This window comes from Rosa chinensis, chromosome 7 (genome assembly GCF_002994745.2).
Source record: "Rosa chinensis cultivar Old Blush chromosome 7, RchiOBHm-V2, whole genome shotgun sequence".
In the NCBI taxonomy this organism is placed as follows: Eukaryota; Viridiplantae; Streptophyta; class Magnoliopsida; order Rosales; family Rosaceae; genus Rosa; species Rosa chinensis.
In genome coordinates this window covers 12,345,858-12,366,348 of record NC_037094.1, presented here as the reverse complement: position 1 = coordinate 12,366,348, position 20,491 = coordinate 12,345,858, and the positions used below count along the sequence as shown (strand labels likewise).

The 20,491-nt window shown below is 39.3% G+C and overlaps 4 protein-coding genes across 6 annotated transcripts; 3 read left to right on the top strand and 1 right to left on the bottom strand.

Annotated features, from left to right (window-relative positions):
- Nucleotides 1-41: 41 nt before the first annotated feature.
- Nucleotides 42-1,806, bottom strand: LOC112176793 (E3 ubiquitin-protein ligase SINAT3). Its single transcript, XM_024314874.2, has 3 exons — nt 1,609-1,806; nt 756-1,142; nt 42-368 (listed from the first exon to the last, which is right to left on the bottom strand). Exons 1-3 carry the CDS (start codon nt 1,804-1,806, stop codon nt 42-44), a joined length of 912 nt encoding a protein of 303 aa, XP_024170642.1.
- A 3,594-nt stretch (nt 1,807-5,400) lies between these two features.
- Nucleotides 5,401-10,799, top strand: LOC112176791 (probable inactive ATP-dependent zinc metalloprotease FTSHI 1, chloroplastic). Of its 2 annotated transcripts, XM_024314872.2 has the most exons (15): nt 5,401-6,315; nt 6,397-6,481; nt 6,871-7,305; nt 7,412-7,465; nt 7,563-7,628; nt 7,763-7,858; nt 7,936-8,064; nt 8,297-8,349; nt 8,435-8,630; nt 8,855-8,969; nt 9,041-9,315; nt 9,645-9,728; nt 9,838-9,950; nt 10,032-10,281; nt 10,385-10,799. In XM_024314872.2, exons 1-15 carry the CDS (start codon nt 5,630-5,632, stop codon nt 10,571-10,573), a joined length of 2,826 nt encoding a protein of 941 aa, XP_024170640.1. In that variant the 5' UTR covers nt 5,401-5,629; the 3' UTR covers nt 10,574-10,799. The 2 variants fall into 2 exon arrangements, with proteins under 2 accessions (XP_024170640.1, XP_040366329.1); XM_040510395.1 differs by lacking the exon at nt 7,763-7,858.
- Nucleotides 10,800-10,901: 102 nt separating this feature from the next.
- Nucleotides 10,902-13,979, top strand: LOC112176792 (SUN domain-containing protein 5). Its single transcript, XM_024314873.2, has 4 exons — nt 10,902-11,331; nt 12,002-13,344; nt 13,445-13,530; nt 13,623-13,979. Exons 1-4 carry the CDS (start codon nt 11,115-11,117, stop codon nt 13,855-13,857), a joined length of 1,881 nt encoding a protein of 626 aa, XP_024170641.1. The 5' UTR covers nt 10,902-11,114; the 3' UTR covers nt 13,858-13,979.
- Nucleotides 13,980-15,147: 1,168 nt separating this feature from the next.
- LOC112175340 lies at nt 15,148-16,854 on the top strand. Of its 2 annotated transcripts, none has more exons than XM_024313012.2 (2): nt 15,148-15,373; nt 15,834-16,854. In XM_024313012.2, the coding sequence occupies exon 2, from the start codon at nt 16,001-16,003 to the stop codon at nt 16,817-16,819; it is 819 nt and encodes a 272-aa protein (XP_024168780.1). In that variant the 5' UTR covers nt 15,148-15,373; nt 15,834-16,000; the 3' UTR covers nt 16,820-16,854. The 2 variants fall into 2 exon arrangements, with proteins under 2 accessions (XP_024168780.1, XP_024168778.1); XM_024313010.2 differs by having other exon boundaries at nt 15,825-16,854.
- Nucleotides 16,855-20,491: the final 3,637 nt, after the last annotated feature.

Sequence of the window (20,491 nt, the reverse complement as noted above, 5' to 3'; positions counted from 1 at the left end):
CAATGAACATATGTGACAGCAAAGTGTCCAGATGCTCTAATCTAGGTGCTCTTGGCCTTCCATATCTGTCCGGTGACCCGAAGCTTGAACTCCTTCCTTTCTCCAGTGGAAAAAAAGAGTGCCATGTTACGCTGGATTATGAGACCGTCATGGCTATCCCTTACCTTCTGATGGCTCTCACGTATGCTCCGAGGGGTTCCTTCCCATATTAGTTTCCTTCCATGTGCTCCAACCTCCAGTCTGTAGCTGAAGGTTCGGGCTTCAACCGCATTGCCCATGAAACGGAGAAATGCAATGTAAACTGGTGCAATGCCCAGCTGGAAGGCTTCAAAATGCAGGCAGAAGTAATGGCTGTAACAGTTAAATACCTAGCAAATATGAAGATAGTGAAGGTGATCAGCATCTAGGTAAAGCGCTTCAATATCACTTTTACTCTACAGTACTCATTCATTCAGAGCATTAACTAGTTGGCTAACAACAATAAATCAGATTCAAAGTAACTAGATTTCAGTAACAAAAATAGGCAAAGAATATGATAAAAAGTATAGCAAGCCTATATAGTTAGAGAGGTCTTCACTAGTCTTAAGAATTCTTACAGCAGAATCAACAAACCAATATCAGAAAGCTGGGGTTAACCCAAGTATTCAGGGAGTGTAGATAATGAGTTTGGATTAGGACAGGCCACCGGTTTGATCCCTTCAAAGTGACCAAAAAACATAACAGGAAATCAAATTAAAAAGTGAAACTCCACTTACCATAAGCATCTTGGCCTCATTTTCTGTCTCCCAGGGAGTGGACTTAACATAAAGATGATCAAAGCTGCATGCATTGTGCATATCAACCTTGTGATCAACTATCAGATGGTCAACCAGAAAAGCAATATCCCCAACTGCTGAGCACTCAGATCCAGGATAGGGGCAATTGTATGGTCTGAAGTCACATTTAGCCTCATGCTTAACTTTCTTGTAGTAAAGAAAGATCTCCATGCATCCCAAAGAGCGATACTTGCAAGGAAGTTTCAGTGACTCCTCGACTTTCTCTAATGCCAGGCATCTGATGTCTCCAAGTTGTTCTCTACAAGTTGGGCAGCAGTTCTTTACTTTCGATTTGCAAATGGTGCACAGAGTGTGCCCATTTAGGCACTGCAGAAATTAACACAACCTAGACCTCAATCAACTACTTCCAAGTTCCAATTAATTTAAGTAGAAGTGAATCAAAATAACTCTAGTAGTGGCATGCGCATCATCTCGAAAGTAGTTAACTTAGATGAGTTGACAAACATTGTTGATCCATTCCATAACAACTAGGGTTTAGGGAAAACCCAAAACTCACAACATCAATTCACATTTTACCCACAAAGCTCTTCAAATCGAAAACCACATCCATAAAGACTCTTTCTTTATGAACAAGGAAATGATTATGATTCCTAGCTGCATTTTCTCTACTTCATCTCCAAGAAAGAGTCAGAACTTTCAGTAAGGAATTATACATCAAATATTTACATTTGAACCAAAACAGACTCCAGATCACCAAAAAGCAATAATGATCCTACCCAAAAAAATGTTCAATGTGATCCTACCCAAAACAACATAATGAACATGAACAGACCTGATTGATTGGTGGGTACATAGAGTTTGTGCAGACAGGGTATTGCAGAAGTTCATGGAGGTTTGTTGCCCGAGACTTATTGGCGGAGGCCAATGAAAGACGGTGGTGACGACGGCGGCGGCAGAGGCGGCGGAGATAAATGTGTTCCTTATAGATCCCATCACAGGTTGACAAACATTCCACACCATCATCCTCCATTGCTAATAGCCTTAAGAACTCATGCACTGCAGGTATGTATGAGCCATACAAGAGTGGAGAGAACTAGTTTATAGTACCAGTGTGACTCTTCCTTGTCTCTTGCTTTATTTGTTAGTCAAGCTTCTTGGTAAGTGAATTGAATGAGGTTTGATAGTACCCAGAAGAGAGTAAAGGAAAGGGAACAGGGAGTAGAGCTGGCTTTCTTGGTAGTATTTGCTCAAGGAGACAGACCAGTCGCCATCGTACTGGCCTAAAATATAAATGTCTCTCCTCTACTTGAGTGATAATGCAGTTAATACTCAAATCAAGGACCAACTGCACCTATTTGAAAATTATTACCTACCTCCTAACAGCAAAAGAAGAAGAACAACATTATTGCTAAACCCTCTTGTTTCAAAATGTGAACTTTGAAACTTTTCATTGTGTTACTGTGCTCCATAATTGAATACCAAGGTGGTGTTTGTTACGTGGGACTATTATCCCCCACCTTATTTCCTATAATAGTCTAGGACTCTTCTAACCTGGGATATGCTATGTTAATACCTGACCCATGTTTGGTACTGCTTAGGACTAAAGAGCAGAATAGTCAAAATAGTCCTATCCCATGTTTGTTTGTGTATTGGACTAAAAGTTGGTAATTTTAGAGACATGAACAATTTTATGAGTTTGTGAGAAGAAAATAAAATTGGAATGAGAAAGCTGAAGACAAATCCAGAAATTTTATCCTTTACGTGACCAGTTACAGTTACTTGGTCAGTGACATGGTCAGTTACTTGACCAGTTACAGTTACTTGGTCAGTGACATGGTCAGTTACTTGACCAGTTACAGATACTTGGTCAGTGACATGGTCAGTTACTTGACCAGTGACATGGTCAGTTACTTGACCAGTTACAGTTACTTGGTCAGTGACATGGTCAGTTACTTGACCAGTTACAGATACTTGGTCAGTGACATGGTCAGTTACTTGACCAGTGACATGGTCAGTTACTTGACTAGTTACAGATACTTGGTCAGTGACATGGTCAGTTACTTGGTCAGTGACATGGTCAGTTACTTGACCAGTGACATGGTCAGTTACTTAGTCAGTGACATGGTCAGTGACATGGTCAGTTACTTGGTCAGTGACATGGTCAGTTACGTGACCAGTTACATGACTAGTTAGAGTTACTTGACCCAGAATTGATCAACATCCAAAATCAATGAAAACAAACAACCAAATAAGAAGATAAAAACACAGACGTTGTTAAAAGAAAGAAAAAACCCAGAATTGATCAACATTCAAAATCAATGAAAACAACCAACCAAAGAAGAAGATAAAAACACAGACATTGTTAAAAGAAAAAAAAAACCCAATCTTGAAATTGATCAATTCTTAGCAAATCAAGCTACCCAGACACCAATTGTTACAACCCATAAACAATTGTTAATAGAAAATCAATCCATAGTCTTTAATTTAACAAATCATAGTAGATACATGAGAAGAAGAAGCTAGACGGGGTTGAAGGGAAGAAGGAATCAGAATCAAAGCAAAAGGAGCATGACATAGAAAAGAAATTGAACATAGAAGTTCAAGGAGGATGATGCGCGATCGAGAGTGGAGAGACGAGGCTGAAGCACGAAAGAGAAGGAGAGACGAGGTTGAAGCGCGCGAAAGGGAAGGAGAGACTAATGCGTTGTTGAATCCCGTGCTTCCACAGTCCGATGAGTTTTGGGGGTTCTATGTAAGAAGGTCGGGAGCTGATGCGGGGACTCTCTAATCTCATTTAATTGAGTCCTCATGTGTGCCAAACGTGGGATGAGTCTTATTTTCTTACATAAGTTACTCCAATCCAGTCCAGTCCCATGTAACAAACATAGCGCAATTGTATTGAATGTTTGAGGATCCTGAGAGAAAAATGAGTATGAAAACAACTTGTATATTTGGATTGGAATAATGCAATTCCAACAGAAATTTTCCGGTGCACCTAATATATTGATGTTTTATTTTTGGGTTTTTGTCCATTTACCCCATTTTTAGGAATTTTTTTCTCACTAACCCCATTAAGTTTTTTTAATTCCCTTTTACCCAATACATTCTAAGGGAGTCTTCCCTAATACCCCATTAAGATTTTTTTTTTAATTTTTTTTAATACCATTTTACCCCTCACCCCTTTGCTACTTAGAGAAAGAGAGAGAAAATTGAAGAGAGAGAAACTATAGGAGACTTCGCCGGAGCCCGTCACCGGCCGGTGGGCGGCGGCCGGTGACGGGCTCCGGCGAAGTCTCCTATGGGTTCTCTCCAGATTCCGGTCATCTTTGGCCGGATTCCGGTCACCGGCCGCCGCCCACCGGATTTTTCTGAAAACCTCTATTGCCCTCCACCGGTCGCCGGAGTCCGTGGCCGGCCACTGGTCACCGGAGAACAACAAGGTGGAGGATGACTTCTCTCTCTAAGTGAGAAAGAAGGAGAGGGCAAAAAAGTCCCTAAAATAAATAAAAAGAATAAAAAAAGAATTAATTGGGTAAAGGGGCAATAATCTCTTAGAGTGTTTTGGGTAAATGAGGTTAAAAAACTGTTAGTGGAGCAAGTGGACAAATTTTAAGCTAAAAGTGGGTAAATGAGCATTTCCCCTTATTTTTACATGACCTAATAACATTATTTATTTATTTTGGAGGTACAAAAAATGGATTCGGCTTCTCTGCTGGAAAAGTCTTTGCTAAGATCTGCTCGGATAACATTGTGAGTTCGCCACATCAGTGTGGTTCAATCTAATGGCTATTAAACTGACAACAGATAAAGACATAAACCACACTAACATATGCCAAATAGTACTTTAACGTCAAAACAGTGCGTCTCTCGACTCCTCGCTTCTCCCTCTCTCTCTCTTCGCCCAATTTCCTCCTGGATCCTTTCCTCCTTCCCCTCGCCATCTAGTCGTGAAAAATTTAAGAATCAGTTATTGTCTCAATGACTTGTTTGAAGGTGGCGATTTAAGTTTGGTGAGATGTGTTTTTTTTTTTCGTTTCTTGTGTTATGTTGTTCGTTGAATCAGATTGATTTGGGTGTATTTCAATTTATCATATTTGAGCGTTATTTGTTGGGAGGTTGTAGGAATGAATTCTAAATTGTTTTGTTGATGCAGTAGATCGAATTTCAAGATGCCTACTCTGTGAGGTGTGAAAGACAAAGTAGATCGAATTTCAATATGCATACATAAAAAATTAATTAAAAAAAAGTTTCAAGGTTTTTGTGTTCCGTTAATTGGAAGACGTTCTAAAAATCATGCTCTACTAATAGTGAGCTTATTGTTTCAAGAATAAATGGTTTAAACAAGGTTTAGCATGTTGTGGCATGCTGCTGTACTCAACGGGTGACCCTCATGACACCTCTCAACGTGTTAAACCATGCAAAACTTGGTTTCTATTCAAATTGTCTTAATCTTACCAATAATAAAATAAGATTTTATGTATGTACCGTCGAAAGGGTCGTCGCCAAACTGGGCAATACAGCTATTGTCCTACCAAGGCTACTTCCCTTCTCTTCTTTTTGGGCCTTTGGGCTCTACTCAGATTGTAACACTGGCTCATTTGTCAGATCCTTATAGTGATAAACCAAACCCGCTTCGGATAACACTGAAACACAACCGGAGCTCTCAAAGTCGCAAACTTTCGAGTTTCAGCTCAAATTCCCGCAACACAAATGCAGGAGCAAAATGACTTATCATCATAAACCCTTGAATGTGATTAAACCCTAACAAAACATGAGCACAGATTCCCACATTTCTATCTAAAACCCACCAAGACCACACCCCAATTGCTCATGTTTTCTCTATCTTCCCAGCAATGGCATCCATTGACATTCTAAACTCACCGAGGCTTTACATTCCCAAACCCCACAGCCACTTCAAATCTCTAGCTCACTCAAAGCACCTCAATTTGATAAGAAGAATTCAAAAGCAGCCAGCTTTCCCTCGCCGGTCACTCACCGTCCTCTGCTCACGGTCCGGTGACGCTAGCAAAGCCCCTGAGGATGATTTTGTGACCAGGGTCTTGAAGGAGAACCCAAGCCAGATTGAACCCAGGTACTTGATTGGTGAAAAGTTTTATACTTTGAAGGAAAAAGAGATTTTGAGCAAGAAATCCAATGTGGGTTTTGCTGAACTCTTGGCAAAGAGGTTGAATTTCAACAAGGCAGAGCTGAAGAAACAGAGCGGTGAGGCTCAAAGTGGTAGTGGAGTGAAGAAGAATGAGGAGGCTGTGTTTTTGAATGATATTTTGAGGGAGTACAAGGGGAAGCTCTATGTGCCTGAGCAAATTTTCGGAACCGAGTTGCCGGAGGAAGATGAATTTGAGAAGAGTTTGGAGGAATTGCCCGAGATGAGCTTTGAGGATTTTCAGAAAGCTATGAAGAATGATAAGGTTGACTTGTTGACTTCTAAGGAAGTTAAGGGTGCTTCTTATGGGTCCAGGGATTTCATTGTTGATTTGAAGGAGATCCCAGGAGAGAAGAGCTTGCATAGAACCAAATGGTATAGTTGACTGATCATTTTGTTACTTGGAGAGTAATGCGTTTTTGTGGTTGTTTAGTGATATGGTTTATAATATTTTAGGGCAATGAGGCTGGATGAGGGTGAAGCTCTTGCTCTTTTGGAGGATTATACGGGTCCAAGATATGTGATAGAAAGACATACCACGGTGATCAACTCTTTGAACTCTTCTGAGCTTAGTTAATTATTTTCGTGGTGTGCAATTATAGTGTCTCATATGTAGTCCCATTTCAGTTAAAGGTTCTGGTATTAGTGCTCGGAATGGTGATCATGGCTGCATTGAATTTCTAATTGTCTAGGCTGAATTGAGAATTCGAATCATCTGGTTCTAGAATTTCTGTTTTCTTAGACTTCAATTTGTGGGACCATATCTATTCTTGTATATGTTCCGGACTTGAGGTTTGTATTATAGAACACAATGTACTGATGGCGTAGACTTGGAACCATATGAATGATTTAGACAGTCGAACAAATCTGCTTTCTTTTCATTCATATAAATTGCTCAGCTTTCCTTATGGTTTGATTCTGCTGCTGCAGTCTTCCGTTGGAAGCTTACCACAGTACCCTCATCCGGTGGCGTCTTCCATATCGAGCAGAATGATGGTAGAGCTTGGAGTGGTAACAGCATTAATGGTTGCTGCTGCAGTTGTTGTTGGAGGATTCCTGGCGTCTGCAGTATTTGCTGTTACCAGTTTCGTGTTTGTGTCAACTGTATATGTTGTGTGGCCTATAGTCAAGCCGTTTATCAGGCTTTTTCTTGGTCTCGTCTTTGGTATTTTGGAGAGAGTATGGGAAAATATTGTTGATTTTTTCAGTGATGGAGGAATTTTCTCTAAATTATATGATTTTTACACTTTTGGTGGTGTCTCTGCCAGCCTTGAGATGTTAAAGCCAATTACAATTGTCCTTTTGACTATGGTCCTTCTTGTCCGTTTCACACTCTCAAGAAGACCTAAGAACTTCAGGAAGTGGGTAATGCTGCATTATCTCTGCAATTTCTTGCCTTGTTTCATCTGCATTAATCCCTTGCCTTATTTTATGCGGTGCATTTGAAGACCAAGACCACTTAATTTTGCAGGATCTGTGGCAAGGGATTGATTTTTCACGGTCTAAAGCAGAAGCTCGTGTTGATGTTAGTTTCTAATAGCTACTGATTTGTGCAACTTTCTTATTTTGTAGAAGTCCATCACAAGGTTCTTATAATTGTATATTATATTGATATGTTGTAGGGATCAACTGGAGTCAAGTTTGGTGACGTGGCAGGGATTGATGAAGCAGTAGAGGAACTCCAGGAGGTATTCTTAATCACTAATCTTTGAGAATGAATTGCTTGTACATTGCCATTTGTCCTCAGTCTTAAGTTAGTAGCTATAAACCCATGATGCAAAATGAAAACTTGTTAATATATATATGATATTTTGCTGTGTAGTTGGTGAAGTACTTGAAGAACCCAGAACTGTTTGATAAAATGGGAATAAAGCCTCCTCATGGAGTTCTTTTAGAGGGCCCACCTGGATGTGGCAAGGTGTGGTATCTGCCCATATGTTTAATGTATGTAATATTACACTGTAGTAATTATTCAGTTTTCTATCCTGTTTTCAGACCTTGGTTGCTAAAGCCATAGCCGGGGAGGCTGGTGTTCCATTTTACCAAATGGCAGGATCTGAGTTTGTTGAAGTTTTAGTTGGTGTTGGGTCTGCTCGTATTAGAGATCTATTCAAAAGAGCCAAGGTGATCTTACTTCCCATTTGTAGTTGAATACTGTTAATTGTGATTACATTCCTTTAGTGTAACTTTAATGTGGCAACTGATTTGTGGGGACACTATGGGGTTAACCACACAGGCTTACCCCCTATTATCTTAATGTGTCACTGAGAAACGAGTCATGCTCCTTTATCACGAACATTGTTTAAACTTTAATGGTATATTTTCTTCGCTGCGGTTGTTATTGTCCTTGGTGCAGGTGAACAAACCATCAGTTATTTTCATTGATGAAATTGATGCATTGGCTACCAGGTGTGCATATTTCGCTTTATGAGAAACATAACTTTAATCTGGATGCCTGTAAACGTAATGATATGTATTTTTCGCTGTATGTCAGGCGTCAAGGGATTTTCAAGGAATCCGGCGACCAACTGTATAATGCAGCCACTCAAGAGAGGGAAACTACACTAAACCAGCTCTTAATAGAACTTGATGGGTTTGATACTGGAAAAGGTGTTATCTTCTTAGCTGCTACAAATCGCCGGGATTTGCTAGACCCTGCACTTCTACGTCCAGGTCGTTTTGATCGCAAGGTTTGTTTCTCTTTCTTAGTAGTAACTATTAAAACTCAACCTGGGCCACTGTTAATATAATTTAATTCTTTTTCTTACATATCTATAATGGAGAGTCGACTGACTTGTAATGAACTAGTGAGTAGACTGTAAAGCATGTCAGAATTGGCATGTCCTGCTCTTATATTTGTCAGAACTGTTGAATGAAATCTAGCAACTCATTGTTCTTTGGTTCCACTCTACAGATAAAGATTCGTCCTCCTGGTCCAAAGGGAAGATTGGAGATTTTAAAAATCCATGCAAGCAAAGTTAAAATGTCAGAATCTGTTGATTTGTCCAGCTATGCATTGAACTTACCTGGTATGCATCCATCTTTGGGGTTCCGTAGACTTTGCTATTTGAATGCCTGAATCCAATTTGCTATTTATCAGGATGGACGGGAGCAAAGTTGGCACAGCTGGTCCAAGAGGCTGCACTTGTTGCAGTAAGGAAGGGGCATGATTCAATATATCGGTCAGACTTGGATGATGCAGTTGATAGACTTACAGTAGGACCGAAACGGGTTGGAATCGATTTGGGTCATCAGGGACAATGCCGTCGAGCTACTACTGAAGTTGGAGTTGCATTGACTTCTCACCTGCTTAGGCAATATGAGAATGCAGAAGTTGAGTCCTGTGATCGCATTTCAATCATTCCTCGTGGCCAGGTGCTCTTTCTGCTTCTTCATCTTCTTCTTTTTGTTTAGAGACTGATTTCCAAGTTTTTGTTACTTTGTTTCACCACTTTCTGATGGAATAGCCATTGTTATGTGGTTCATTGTTGATTTGTTGCTGTGTTGATGCGCATTGGCATATTGGGGAACTTTATGATTTCAAACACGACCAATTAAAATTGCTTCAAACTTGCAAGTTCTCTTTTTAGATTAACTTTGATATTAGTTGTATGTAGTGGCTTCTTTGATATAATGTTGATAGAAGTATTTGACTGTTATATCTGCTCCACTTATGGTCTAAATTTGTCAAGTAATTTGTCCAGACACTGTCGCAAGTTGTATTTGATCGTCTTGATGATGAATCATACATGTTTGAGCGTCGGCCACAATTGTTGCATCGCCTTCAGGTTAGCTAATTTTGTATCTTTTAATCTCTTTTTACTGCATCCTTTCTTTGTTTTGAATTTTTTTTTTATTTGTTATTTTAATTTTAATTTTAATTTTAATTTTATGCAGGTTTTACTTGGAGGGAGGGCTGCTGAAGAGGTCATATATGGACGGGACACATCAAGGGCATCAGTTGACTACCTTGCTGATGCATCTTGGCTTGCTCGTAAAATCTTAACTGTGTTAGTCCCTTATCCACCTACATTTTTTTTCTTTAGCTTTTTGCTTGTGTGATGTTGTAATGGTCTAATTGTCTCCTTTAGTTGGAATTTGGAGAATCCAATGGTCATACATGGAGAGCCACCACCTTGGAGGAAGAAACCCAAGTTTGTCGGCCCTCGACTGGACTTTGAGGGTTCATTGTACGATGACTATGGCCTGATTGAACCACCAGTGAACTTCAATTTAGATGATCAGGTTGCACAAAGGACTGAAGAGCTGGTAGAGAGCATGTATGAAAAAACGCTTTCTTTGCTTAAGCGGCATCATGCTGCCTTGCTTAAAACCGTGAAAGTAAGCATGCAAACTTTCCAGCTGCATTTCTGATATTTTTGAACACTTGGTCGGTTGTCACTGAAACACCGGTATTAACAGGCTTTCCTGACTTTCATTTCAGGTTCTTCTCCAACACAAGGAAATCAGCGGTGAAGAAATTGATTTTATACTGAACAAGTATCCTCCCCAAACACCCGTGAAGCTTCTATTAGAAGAAGAAAATCCTGGTAGCCTGGACTTCATGAAACAGGAAGAGAAACGTGAGTTACAGTTTGCGCTTCCAACCCACCAAAAAGGCGAAACCTTATAAACAATCCACGAGGCTCCATTTCCCTTGGAACACAGTGGATGAGATAGATTTTGGTGCACCCCCATAAGCTACAAGGCTGTAATAGTTTATATGTACTTGTTGTAATTCAATACAAGCCCCAATTTTTTTTTATTTTTTTTTTCCTTTCGGGCTCTAATGTTATTGAAAAATTTTGTTGACCAACAAAGTAATGAGATTAGATCATATCTCAAACTCACATTTACAATTTTCCTTATTAATTGGGGCAGGTGGCTCATCCAAACCACACAAACTGTTGCAGTGGCCGTTGGATCATAAAACTTTGAAACCTTAATAAAAAAAAAGAAGATCGAGACCTAAAATTAAACTTGATTCTATTTTTCATGCGGCTTTAAACGGGAGAAAGCAGTTTCCGCAACACTAGGAGTGTTCTAGCCACAAAAATCAGACACGACTTTTTTGGGGGATCCAATTCCTAAGGAAAAGAAGCCCCCTATTCCTCATTCTCATTCTCATTCTCTCGTTTGGCTGTATCCCTTGGTGTTCAGAACATGAGAGAGAGATGAAGAAGCCTCGCCACGGTTCCTTACATATCAAAATCCAAAGCAACAACAACTCTGACACCAAGGACAGAGGAGACAAAAACAACAAGAGCAGCAACCACTACAACAACAATAAAGGGAAGAGCTTCTATGAGCTCTCTCTGTCTTTGATCTTCTCTCTCTGGTGTCTTGTTGTCCTGTTCTACTCTAAGCTTGGTCTTGGCCATGGCAATGGAGGTACTTTCTTCATTCACTTACTGGGTTTTGGCTCTTTTTTTCACTCTCTAGATTCTAGTTTTTTAAATACCCAATTTGCAGTTTTGAGTTTCCTAGCAAACCAATTTCGTCAATCTATGTTTTGCATCAAATCGTTAGAGAAAGCTGATGCCTTTAATCTTGCAATGTTGCAAATCAATGGCTTTAGAAAATGGTATTATAATAACATGCCTATGTCACATCGCTGTAGTAGATGGCTGACATTGTTCTGGACACTACTAGATAGGTGAAATTAAGTGTTCCAATTCACAGTTTGGTTTTGAATGCCTTTTCTTTATTTTGTGAGAATGATCTCTAGAGATTATATCTCATGTAGATTTTCTTATTTTTCTTCTTTTTTATATCTGGTCTCTTGGTTTCCTGGTATGCAACTTTTATGCTATAGTTCATTTGATGGCTTCCTTTACTGTTCTCCGGTTGTGAAAAATCTCTTCTGGTGCCTTCATTCGGAGAAATGATGATGATTTTACCAAATCTTATATTGTAGCTGGGATGAGTGACAATTCTTATGGGAATCACCATTTAGTTTTTTGGATTGGTGATTTTGGGGGATAAGCTATTAAATGGCATTCCAGCTTTTACCCTGGTCTATTTATTCGGGAAGAATTGAATTAACTAGATCCTCTTTCAGGGAATATTTCAGGTCCGAGTAACAGAACTACACATTGTCCTGGTGTTCACAATGGTAAGCATGCATATTCATTTGTGGCAAATGGAGGCGAAAATAAGACAAATGGGATGCTTTTAGATTATAATTCGTCTGAAAGTTGTAATGGTACTGCTGTTGGTCACAACTTGCCAGTTTCGAAGTACTCACTGCCGGAGACAAATGGATTAGAAAAGATAGTTTGGAGAGTTTTGGGTTATAGCAGTTTGGTCTGTGAACTCAACCAAGAACAAGAACAGCATAACAGAAACTGTCCAGGACAATGTGTGAATAGAACTTCTCACTCTACCTATCTCAATCTTGATGAATTTCGAAACGTAACAAAGCAAGAGAAAGACCGTGTAATGCCTAGTCAGCTTGCTAACATTACCCATGGGTTCGAACCTGATGGAACGGAGTACAACTATGCCTCGGAATCCAAGGGGGCAAAGGTGGTGTCTCACAACAAGGAAGCAAAAGGAGCAAGTAACATATTAGGCAAGGATCACGATAAATACCTCAGAAACCCTTGTTCCGTAGAGGGAAAGTTTGTTATAATTGAGCTCGCAGAGGAGACTCTGGTAGATGCTGTCAAAATTGCAAATTTTGAGCACTACTCTTCTAATTTCAAGGAATTTAAATTGTCTGGCAGTTTAAGCTATCCAACAGAAGCATGGTCACCGCTGGGTAGCTTTGTTGCTGCTAATAGTAAGCATGCTCAAACCTTTAAGCTTCCTGAACCCAAATGGATGAGATACCTAAAGTTGGATTTAGTAAGCCACTATGGAGCAGAGTTTTACTGCACACTTAGTGTTCTAGAGGTGTATGGTATTAATGCAATCGAAAGAATGCTTGAAGATCTCATTGTGGAGTCTGCAGAATCTGCAACCAACAAGTTGCCAGAGCCTAATGCAACTGTAATATCTTCTACAAAAGAAGAGGTTGGTCCAACTGACCGGAAAACAAGCAGCGATAGTCAAAATGGGGTTGGTGCAGCTGTAGGGATACAAAGCACTGAAGAAGCGCAACGAGCCAATTCAGATGCTTCCAAGAATTCAGTAACTACTAACAAGATTCCTGATCCGGTTATGACAGTTCGGCAGCAGCCAAATGGAAGAATTCCTGGTGATTCTGTTCTGAAGATTTTGATGCAGAAGGTGCGGTCACTTGAGCTGAACTTGTCCGTGCTGGAGGAGTTTATCAAAGAATTGAACAGAAGACAAGGCGATGTTTTGCCAGAGCTTGGAAAAGAGATATTAAGAATATCATTGCTGTTGGAGCAAAGCAAAATGGAGATTAAAGATCTCATGCAATGGAAGGAAACTATGGTACTTCATTTTTCTTTCCTTTATTACATACAATACTTTTTGGGAACTGAAGCTTTGGTCATATGATGCTTGGTTGCTTATCATCCTTCAAATTCTTCAGGAAAAACAAATGAGTGACCTTGAACTATGGAAAGCTGCTGTCTCGTCTCAATTGAATGCATTGGTCAGGGAAAATAACTTGTTGAGGTTAGAAATATGTCTCAACTTTTCAGTATATTTCTTCACATCAGTTGTTGCTTCATATTTTGACCGACTATATCAAATTTGTGTTTCTGCAGATTAGATTTCGAAAAGGTTGTAAATGATCAAGCCAGTCTCGAAAGCAAAGAGCTTGCTATTTTAGCAGTTAGTCTTTTCTTTTTGTGCTTCGCGATCCTCCAGCTAGTTTCATTTCAAATTTTGACATTTTTCAGAACCTCTCAGCCTGACAACGGATGCAGGAAAAGTAGAGGTTGGGTTTTAGTCATTGTTAGCAGCAGTATGACAATATTCATAACTTTGATATATAGCTAGTTTCTCTTCCTTTAGTGCAAATTGGAGCAGTAGCATAGGTTCTGTGGAAGTTGTATGATTATAGATTTTGTATAGAAGAATGGTATTATCAAAAAGTTCCATGTGTTCTTTATTTATAATTTTTCTGGACTTTGGACTACTCCAGGAACTGTGGAAGTGCTCGTATAAACATTTTGGAAATAACCTTTTAAAGATCGTACCTGTTAAAATTAATCAAAATTGAAAATCACTTAATCATTATAGTCATTCTAGTTGTACAAATGGATAGTTCATCAAAAGAATGATAGCTGTTGCAAAGCAATCTAGAACATTAGTTGGATGACTATATGATATGTGTTTTAGTGAACATTTACACATGATTTTTGGTGATTTAAAGAGTGAACAGTTCTCATCATGTTACTACAACACCGAAATCATAGAGAGTTTAGAAAGGTGTTCCAAATTAATTTGGACAATACAATACCTAAAATTCTTCACAATAATAGTCTGCATACTCACTTTAGGTGATAGATTTTGACTTTTGAGGGATAAGTAAATTTCAAGGCTAAAAATAAATGTACGATTTTAAGTTTTTTTAATTTCAGCCTTTGAATTTGGTTAGCAATTGGACCGGAGAATGCAATTGCATTATAAGGTCGCAATTGAACAGATCGAAAGATACATTTATTTCTCACAGACTCTTAAGATTATCCTTTAGAAGAGTAGAGGCACACACTTAATTATATACAAATAGCTCAAAGATACAAGATTTCGAGAAACTTATCAGAAAAGTTCATGTCTTACATGTTTAACAAAAGCAAAAAAAATATATATATAAAATAAGAAAATATTATTAATATTTGAACCTCAAATTTGATCATTTCTCCTACTATTTATGCTTTCAATTATCTTAGCCTCTTAGGTAGGCTACGACTTTGTATGAGCATCTCCAACAGAATACTTATTTCAAACAAAATTTGAAATTTAACTAGTTTGAGGCTAAGTTTGATCTCCAACAAACTAGCTAAACAGAAGCTAAATTTAGCTTTAGCTAAAAGACCTAGCTATATTTAGCTAGAGAGGAGAGAGAATTTAACTAAAAGTTAAATTTAACTTGAGTTTTAAGTATTTGCTGAAGCATAACTCAATATTCAACTAACTATATTCCAATTTTAGCTACTTTTAGCTATCAAGATAGCTATCACTGTTGGAGCTGTTAGACCAACATAAAAACATTCCAGATCTTTATTAGGCTAATTCTTTTTTTTCTTCTAATTCTTTTTGTTATTTAGGTTTTCCTGTTAGATGAGGAAGTAAAAATTAAAAAGATCCGAGTCAGAGAATGACTAGGAAAACTGTATCCTAGTTTTATTATTATTCTTAACTGGGTGAAACGCCGTGTGTTTGGAATTCTATACAAAAACCCGAGAGCCCTTCTTCTCTGAGAGAAACACAGAAAACAATACAGCACTTCCTGAACAGACGTCATCATTCCTCTCTCTCTCCCTCTCCCTCTGCTCTGAGAACAGAAGCAGAAGTAAGTATATAGCTTTAATATGTATATGTAGATTGGTTTGCTTTAGTTTTATGGCTCTCAAGTCTGCTTTTGCATCATCATCCTTTTAGGATTTGATGCCCATGGATGGGTTTGTTGTTCTATTTAATTTGATGAAGCCTGAAATTAAGATATATAGTTTGATTTTCGTGTTTTAACCCAATTAATTGAATCCCCTCCATAGCTAATTAAATTACTGAATTATGCTCTTATTAGGAATCTAGTAAAGCAATTGTAGGGTTAGATCATTCATATCATACAATCCTTGATAAACTGAAGCCAGGAGACAAATCAAATATAAATACTGCAAATTAATAGCAATTAGAATCCCTTTTCCTCAACTTAGCTATCAGTCTCTTAACTTTTATGATACACAACACCTTTTTATACTCCATAAGGACTACCACGAGGAACTGAAACTCTACGTTCTCAGTTATTTCAGGCCTTGAAGAATGTCTACCGAGAGACGTTTTTTCCGGAACACAGTGCACCAATGCGAAAATAGAGCCAGACACCCTGCAATGCCAAGCAACATGGACATGATGATCCTGTTCAGGCACTACAAGGTTACTGCAAACCGCTGGCTTGAAGCTCCAGAACCCATTGTTTATGGCCCCCCCAACAGTCATAAGCCGAGCACTGGGTTTTTTCCTTCTCTCTGATGTCAAACGATTCTCGGAAAGGCCAAGGTACTCGGAGTTCATGGCTAAGAAACTCTCCAGTATACGTGTCCCAGAAGATGAGCAAGCAGCTGTTATTGAAAAACTATTTCGGGTGGTTGAAGTGGCTATCCCCGAGAATGCTATTGTTGTGTCTGTGTTCGATGTTACTCTCCGCTTCTTGGATAGTACAAGTGATCTTGGCCCTGAGGGTCTGAATCTGATCTTATGGGGACCTACAGTAACTTTTCAGGATGATGATCCAATTATCACTGATAGGGATCCGATGGAATCCATGGAAGCATATGAGCCCAAGCTTATTCCCGCAACTAAATCATTCATTGAGGGCTTGGAGAAAGTGAGATTTGATAGTTTGGAAACTAGTATTAGACAGATGCCATGTGCTATTTGTTGGGAATGCCTTTATCACTTTGCTGTAGAACAAGGGACTGATCAGCAGCTGATAATCAATCGCTTGCCCTGCTCACATCTTTATCATGGAGACTGTATTATCCAGTGGCTTGAGAGGAATAACTTGTATCCTATGTGCCGATACGCAATGCCTACTGTGGAAGTGGAAGCGGGCGAACCATCAAACCCTTCAAGGCGGCGGCATTGGGATTTGATCATGATGTCTGCGGGTGGTATACTAACTACGGCTACTTGCATTGGTTTGCAGATTATTGAGGCAAAGTTCAAGATGAAAATATCAGATTATCTTATATATGTTGTGCCATTGGTAGCCATGTATTCTTCAAAGCTTCTGTAAATGTTCCACAGGAGGAGGTGCATATAGAACTGGAATTCTGTTTTTAGGGGGAAATTAAGAGAAGTTAATCTTAATCGATGAAGTTTACCATAGCATTATTTTTTGAGAAAAATTCAATCACCGTCCCTAAATTATGCTGCCAAGGCTAATTTGATACCCGAACTCTCAAAAGTATCAATGTGATACCCAAACACGTATTTTGACATCAACGTGATACTTCCTAAAAATTCCTAACGGCTCCGTTATTTGATGACGTGGCAAGCACGTGGAGACAAAAAAAAGAAGTAAAATGACCAACTTACCCTTTTGTTTTTGTTAATTCATTTTTATTTTTATTTTTCGTTTCATTTCTTCTTCTTCTTCTTCTTCTTCTTCTTCTTCTGTTCTAACTAAACCGCCGCACCTCCGAAGCAAGCTCCGACACCAACCACTCACCCCAAAATGAATTCCGATTTAGGCCTCGAACGCTAGCTCGGCCCCGACCACAGTTACCGCCCCCAACATCCAGAATATCACATTACATGCAAATGCAGCAATTTGACAACTTCTAATCCAATTCAAATTGAGAAAACAAGAACAAACAATTCAACTTATAATCCGAAATTTCAATCTCCCATCTCCACTCCCAAAATTGGAATCCCACCTAAAAACTTTCACGGTCAATATCAGAGGCAGCCGGCTACCCAAGCAGTCGATGAACCCACGGCCACCGCTACCATCAAGGCCGTTCGACCACTTCCGCCACCACGACTTCGGCGCCGGCTTCGCCAGCAGCCGCTCCTCCAACGAAATCAGCGGCGGCCCTGGAGGCTCCATCTCCAACTTCGACCTCTAGTCAACCTATTTATCTCAAAATCATCTCCACAATACACCCAACAATTTCTATACCTGCAATAATCAACAATTCACAACGATTTGGCCGGAAAAATCAACCAAAAAAACCCAAGAACTCATCAGTACTGTTCACGATACTGTTCACACTCTCAAACACCTTCAAATCTTCCTCCACCGATCATGAAAAGCTGCAAGAGGTTAGGGATGAAGGTTAGCTTCGACCCAGCAACAAAAATCCCAAAGAAATCCAGTCGGAACCAACCAGAAACCAGAGATTGAAGGAATCTCCGATTTCCCCCTTTTCTGGAAATCCCTCTTCGATTTCTTCTCAAATCAAGGCTACCCAATTCAGAAATCTTACCTTAGATGCAAGAGGAGGAAGAGAGGATCCTCTAATGGCCGGTGATGAGGCCGGCGGCGGTGATTCCACCGAAAATGGGTTCCGGGTCTGAAGAGAAGAGAAAGAGAAAGAAGGGGGGCTGGAGTCGGTTCTCCCGAATTCACTCTCCCTCTCTCTCTCTCACCTTTTTACCCACTTTCCATAAATTCCTACCTCTCCTCTCACTCCTCCAAGTCTCCCTCAAATCCCAATCCCTCCCGCCAGAAAATATCACCGAGGCCCTCAAATTCGTCGTCGCCCTCTTGGTGATCGCCAAATTAGAACCCTCCCCAATCAAACCAAACGACAGTCGCCGATTAGAGGAGGGAGAGTGAGAGAGATGGAGGAGCTCTGTGCTTTGGTGTTTTTTAGGAGTCGCCGATCAGAGGGGGTGGGGGGAGAGAGAGAGCTTTGTGTTTTTTTTTTGTTTTTTTTTTTTTTAATTACTTAATAGTGAAAGACTATTCTACCCCTGATAAAAATATCACATAGGACCCACATGTTTACAACGTCAGCAAACAGACGGCCCCGTTAGGAATTTTTGACGGAAGTATCACATTGATACTTTTGAGAGTTCGGGTATCAAATTGGCCTTGGCAGCATAGTTTGGGGACGGTGACTGAATTTTTCTCTTATTTTTTTCGGTCTGAAAAGTTTTACGATAGTATGACAACAGCACTTGGGGAATCATCACATCACAAACAGTACTTTTATCTTTTATTTGGTCTAACTCTGAACCATAGGCACATAGCCGGAAGGACAATAAGGAAAAGAAAACTAGCTTACAATAGCTTGATAAAGTAATTTGGGGTTCACATCCAAAATCAATTGGCAATGGATGGAGTGGCCCAACCCTTATAAACACATAGGCAAGGTCCCATTTTTCCCATGTGGGATGTATATATTCTCAACAAGCCCTCGCACATGTGGCGAATTTTCAAGCCATACACGTGGACAACTTTTGGGTGATGTGGAGCCCGTGTGGCCATTAGGCATGCACACGTGGGTAGCCTGGTTCTGATATCATGATAAAGTAATATGGGGTTCACATCCAAAACCAATTGGCACTGGATGGAGTGACCAAAATCCTTATAAACTCATAGGCAATGTCCCATTTTTTCTATGTGAGATGTATATATTATCAACATGCCCCCGCACGTGTGGCGAATTTTCAAGCCATACACGTGGACAACTTTGAGTGACATAGAGCCCGAGTGACCATGAAGCATGCACACGTGGGTAACCCGCTCTGATACCATGATAAAGTAATTTGAGGTTCACATCCAAAACCAATTGGCAATGGATGGATGGAGTGGCCCAAACCCTTATAAACCCATAGGTAATGTCTCATTTTTCCCATGTAAGATGTATATATTCTCAACATAGCTTTCATCTAGCTAATAGTTCAGCTGAGCAAACGCAGACAACCATAATTAAGAACAGAAGAAACACAAGAGCCCTTCTTCTCTGAGACAGACTACGTTTTCCAGTTGTTCTATTTAATTTGATTAAGCCTAAAAGATATATAGTTTGATTTTCGTGTTTTAGACTTTTAGCCCAATTAATTGAATCCCCTCCATGGCTAATTAAATTACTGATAACGAATCTAGTTGTCCCCAAAAGCAATTGTAGGGTTAGATCATATATATCAGATGATCCTTGATAAACTGAAGCGAGGAAACAAATCAAATATAAAATCCCTTTAGCTAAATCAGTCTGCACTTGTGTTGAGCTACCCTCCCCAAGATCAAAAGTTAAGAAACATGATATACAACACCTTTTTATACTCCATTAAGGAACTGATACTCTACGTTTTCCAGTTATTTCAGTTTGAAGAATGTCTACCGACTACCAATAGACCTTTTTTTCGGAACACAGTGCAACAATGCGAAAATAGAGTAGCCAGACACCCTAAAATGCCAAGCGACATGGACATGATGATCCAGTTCAGGCACTACAAGGTTACCCAGAAATAATTTGTTGTGTAACAATTTTTACCGAAGAAGGAAATAAGTAATTACTAGCCTCTTGGCATGCACTCCGTGCTTGCCAATTTGCTTTTATAAAACAAATTTAAAAATTTAAAGGAAATTAAACAAAAAGAACAAAAAAAATTGAAGTCAACAAAATACCACTGACGGTTACAAACGTGGGTTTTTTCCCCTTATTTTTTGTTTGTAATTTCTTGAAAAGAAAATACTGATTTTATTTATTTACTATTTTAGCCTTGTAATATCATTTTTATTTTTTAAACAATTCAATCAATAAAGGGCATAGTAGGAGTTTCAAAAATTTAACCATCATTCCCAACAATTTGCTTTACATGATAGATTATTGTGTAATCTGGGGACTCTGGATCATACACAACAAATTATTTTCTAACAATTTTTGCTTTTGTTACGAAATAATGTCTACCGTACAATCATAGTAAGTGAGTGAGATTTAAATAAGGAGTATTT